Source organism: Poromitra crassiceps (genome assembly GCF_964638095.1).
Source record: "Poromitra crassiceps genome assembly, chromosome: 23".
In the NCBI taxonomy this organism is placed as follows: Eukaryota; Metazoa; Chordata; class Actinopteri; order Beryciformes; family Melamphaidae; genus Poromitra; species Poromitra crassiceps.
In genome coordinates, this window is record NC_139639.1 from 3,218,962 (window position 1) to 3,223,961 (window position 5,000).

Genomic DNA, 5,000 nt, shown 5'->3' on the forward strand with positions numbered 1-5,000 from the left:
GAACTTTCCTGTACTTCCAGAATGTAGCCTAAGGCACAAACATAGAGTCAGCTTAACATTACCCTATCCAAACGTCAGTTATTTGTGTGTGTCAATGTGTATTGTGTGTGTGTGTGTGTGTGTGTGTGTGTGTGTGTGTGTGTGTGTGTGTGTGTGTGTGTGTGTGTGTGTGCAGCTCAATAGGTAGAGGTTAGGGCCGAATTCCCACTGGGATAGCCCATGCTGAAACGCTATGTCTGACAAGCAGCACTGTGAGACACTTGAGATTGGTCCATATGCTGCATAACGTTTGTGTTCAGGTCCAGGAGCTGCAGAGTCCCCCCCGGGCGAGCCAGGTGGTGAAGGACTGTGTCAAAGCCTGTCTCAACTCCACCTACGAGTACATCTTCAACAACTGCCAACGATCTGTACAACCGGGAATACCAGACGGACCCTGTAAGTCCCAGTGTGTTTGTGTGTATGAACAGATGTAGCCGTCGCAGAAGTCCTGCTCTTTGCTGCATACCTGCTGTGCTGTCAGCCCCCACCTGAAGAAATGTTGGGAAAATTCACATTTTGTTCTCAAGAGAGTAACTACAGTCTCATAACCAGGCACGGCACCAGGCTTTCCATTTTGGATCGGCCAAAGTAATTTTACATGGGCCTTTTAATTACTGAAGTTAATAATGTTTGCCCCCCCTTTGACGGTTTCCAACTAGGACAGTTTGTATTTATTACAAGCTCAAATTTCACATCCATTCATTTCACTGAAATTGTAATTCTATTTAAAGAAATACCATCTTGTTTGGATGTTAATTGTTTTGTGCCCATTGAGAATATAGTAATCGTGAGAAGATTATTTTGCACGTGGTCTAATACGCCAAAGACATGTATGCCTGTTGTAGTTTTAACTCAATGACAAGACTCCACAAGTTTTGTAGACCACATTCTGAGCTTCAATTAATTCAACGAACAACAAACTTTTCATACTAAACAATAGTCTGTTTATAACATGACCATGCTGAGCAGAACGAGATCAATGGAAGAAAAACTAGTAGGTATCACGATACGATATTACAGTATACCGATTCTTTGGATAACAATAAGATATTTGCTGATATCACAAAGTCTGCACAATACGATTTCGATTCGATCCGACCTCAGGGGCCCTGCGATCGATATCATATTATGCCCATTTAAACACAATCAGTTACATTTTATTTATATCAACTCACAAAAAGCAACTAAAAATATGATTTGACCATTTTCTTTCTTCCAGACATTTAAATGAAAAACAACAGATCTGTTGTTCACTATAAACTGCCAGATTTCTCATGTTTAAGCGCCAATGATTATGATCAGTTAACTTAAGCTCTTGATGACTTTTCAATTATGATTGAACATAATAATAGTAGGCTACTGCACGAGTCCGCGTACCGCTCCATTTCCCAGACCTTCACAACACAACAAATTGCATTATAAAAGTCAATATTCTAGCACATCGCCCTTCCAGTCTATAGTGACGTGCCAATTATAACGCCCACTCATTCATTTCCTCTCAACGTTGAGCACCTTCCAAGCCGCCTGGAGTGTGTGTTGTGTTGTCAGCGATGCCTCCTTGGCCGAGCTAAGTTTTGTTCTCGCACGTCACATTTCCTTCTGCGAGGAACCCAAATATAACACAGATATAACACCAACGATTGAGCCGCCCTCCAAGGAGGAGCGAGGTGAAAAACATGTGATGAAACGTGTCTGAGCTGCGGTTCAGGGAAGTTTGGAGACGGGGAGAGGAGAGGAGAGGAGAGGAGAGAAGGAGGGGTGACGTGCCTGAACACAACTCTTGGGCTCCGAGATCAAATGCTAGGTTCGGGAGTGGTGTATACTCGTTGTCTGTTACGCTTTTTTTTTGTCTTTATTGTGTATTTAAATGTTATAATTTTCATCATAATTTTTTTTTTTTTACAAAATATCAGTTCTCCCACTCATTTAGGATGGATAGGTGGCCCAGCCCCGTTTTCCAACAATAAATACTGATGTCATACTCACTGAAGGACAGATGTTAGCTTGGAGACTTCTGCATCAGCTAAAACTGTTGACAAGCATGAATATTTAGGTGTGTGACCATAACCCCCTCTCTCTCTCTCTCTCTCTCTCCTTCTCTCTCTCTCTCTTCTCCTCTCTCTCTCTCTCTCTCTCTCTCTCTGTCTCTGTCTCATCTCTCTCTCTCTACTCTCTCTCTCTCTCTCTCTCTCTCTCTCTCTCTCTCTCTCTCTCTCTCTCTCTCTCTCTCTCTCTCTCTCCAGTCAAAGCCAGTCCCTCCAGATGAGCAAGGTCCCACCATCAAGAACCTGGACTTCTGGTCCAAACTCATCACCCTCATCGTCTCCATCATAGAGGAGGACAAGAACTCCTACACGCCTTGCCTCAACCAGTGAGTCTCCGAGTCGCACCTCTACCAGTGGTCTCTCTCCTCATGTTTAGCATGCAGTGCCAATGTGGGAAATGCCCAGGAAAGACTGGAAAGCAACAAAATAGAGGAAAACTAAATGAAGGAGATAAATGGGGAAAAATAGGCCAGACACAATGAATAGCCATCTTTTCAAGCTAGGCCACAAAGTATATACATCAAAGATAACTGCTAATATGTTATTGCATTATGGCTTAAAACTTTTAATGTGATATTGAATTATGATACGAATTATGATACGATGATACGATCAAATTCTACTCTTTGCTTTCTCTTTTGGGAGAAAATATGGATAAATAGCGTCTTGTGAATTTCACATGTTCTGACTGTGATGGTCCACCACCACTGCTGGACAAATATTGAGCTGCAGCAAACGCTGATGGAGAGAGCAGGCTTCATATCTATGCAATCCTGTATGAGCTATCATGTTAAATAACACATAGGATACAGAGTATCTAACCCTGAGCACTGTGCTGCTGCCACCCACAGGTTTCCCCAGGAACTGAATGTGGGCAAGATCAGCGCAGAGGTCATGTGGAATATGTTTGCACAAGATATGAGATATGCCATGGAGGGTAAGTTCCTCTCGGTGTGTGTGTGTGTGTGTGTGTGTGTGTGTGTGTGTGTGTGTGTGTGTGTGTGGGGGGGGGGGGGGGGGGGGTACACGCATTGTTGTGTGTGTGTGTGTGTGTGTGTGTGTGTGTGTGGGGCGGGGGGTGGTCAGGGGGCTAGAGATGATTAATGGGGCCAGGGCAAATGAGCCATTCATTTGTGTGGGGAAGCATGTTTTCAGAGAGAATATTTTGTATGTAATCTATGGATGTAACAGAGAGAGAGAGAGAGGGAGGGATTCATCTTGCTCATTATTTCCTCTCTTTGGTATTTAGAGCATGAGAAGCACCGACTGTGTAAGAGTGCAGACTATATGAACTTGCACTTCAAGGTGAAGTGGCTCTATAATGAGTACTGCAAAGAGCTGGTCACGTTCCAGAAGCACGTCCCTGAGTACCCTGCGTGAGTATGGCCTTTAGAATACGCCGTCCATGCCTTTCCCCTCTATATTCACCACTTGGAAACGCAAACTCTGATTGCTGCTCGTTTCTTTTTGCTTCTACAGCTGGTTTGAACCGTTTGTCGTCATGTGGTTGGACGAGAACGAGGAAGTGTCCAGAGATTTTCTCCACGGTGCCCTGGAGAGGGACAAAAAGGACGGGGTAACTCCCTTCATCTGCACTCTTCACGTTTAAAATGCTAGTCCATTGGTTCTTAAATGGGGGTCCGGGAAAACCCCAGGGGTCCGTGGCACTTTGCATGGGGGTCCGCGAAAGGTTTTCAGGAAAATAAAAATAAAAACGTTTTGTGTGTGTGCAAAGGCTTCATAGTTCAACGAAAATATTTTATGCTTTAAATCTAAAATGGTTCATGGATTTACATTCTAATCTAACAAACCTATCAATTTAAAAGTCAAGCATGTTACCGTGGAAACAATTAAGGTTAGCCCAAAATCACGAATCAGAATGAGGGGGTCCCCGGTATATTTTCCATCTTGTAAGGGGTCCTTGGCTGAAAAACATTTGAGAACCTCTGTGCTAGTCTGCTAATGTCGCCAGTCTGGACGAGCAGGAGTTTCACAGCCTGTTTCTCACATCTCTCCCAGTACTGTGAAACACGACTGAATGTGCTATAGATACAACAATACGCCCATCAACCCCCTACTTTTCAATGATACAGTGGATTTTGATCACGTTTGAAGATGCGCAAACACACCCTGGATTATTTTCCTGTAGTCATTCTTGCTTAATCAGCAACTTAAACCAGAACTTTTCTCCTGTGGCAAAACGCTGAAAGAAAGTGTGGAGAAAACTGGTCATGCGAGACTATCGTTTAGCTAAAATTCAACCGTGAACTTCTGTTGAGACTGCAATAATGTACGGGGGGCTTTTTTTTTTTTACCTCCTGCCTGCAAAATTTGCTCCGAAAAGATGTATTCACGCATTTCCCATGCAAATCAGCTGTTCAGCTCAGCTCTGCTGACTCAGCACATAGCAGACGAGGGAGAGAGGCAGGTTGGAAGCCTCGACGCAATCAATAATGACTCGATACCAAAGGCAAATGGGGGAAAAAAACCTCCACTGCAGAGAAGATCAGACGCTACAGCAACACATAGACGCACACACACACACACACACACACACACTACACACCCTCTCTCACCTCCACCGCCACACCGTAAGGGGTCGATGCAGCACAGCCGAAGATTCTCCCGGCTCGTATGTCAGGAATCCTCTGGGTCCAATTACTGTCGCCTGCAGCAGCTTCCACTTCCCCGCGTCAGCGAAACAGCAGAGTCCGCCAGTCCCCATTCCCCAGCTGCATACCATAACAACACGCATTCACTACTGGTGTTAATGACAGAGCTGTTAATGAGGGCACTGCTCCCCATCATCACCCTCTCATTGCCTCCTCTCTTATCCCGAAAGGCTTATTTTGCTATTTTGAGAAATGTCTGCTGGATTGCAGCTTCACACCACAGCTTCAGAATAAGTTAAGTTGA

At 44.4% G+C, this 5,000-nt stretch overlaps 1 protein-coding gene across 1 annotated transcript in view; it reads left to right on the forward strand.

Annotated features, from left to right (window-relative positions):
• LOC310797372 (protein unc-13 homolog A-like) overlaps positions 1-5,000 on the forward strand; it is a gene marked incomplete at both ends in the record, with an annotated part of 50,613 nt that overhangs the window by 35,360 nt on the left and 10,253 nt on the right. Inside the window, 7 exon segments of the mRNA XM_083659743.1 lie at positions 21-46; positions 300-398; positions 400-435; positions 2,283-2,410; positions 2,936-3,021; positions 3,334-3,460; positions 3,564-3,660. Of these exon segments, the coding sequence (XP_083515869.1) occupies positions 21-46; positions 300-398; positions 400-435; positions 2,283-2,410; positions 2,936-3,021; positions 3,334-3,460; positions 3,564-3,660 (599 nt within the window).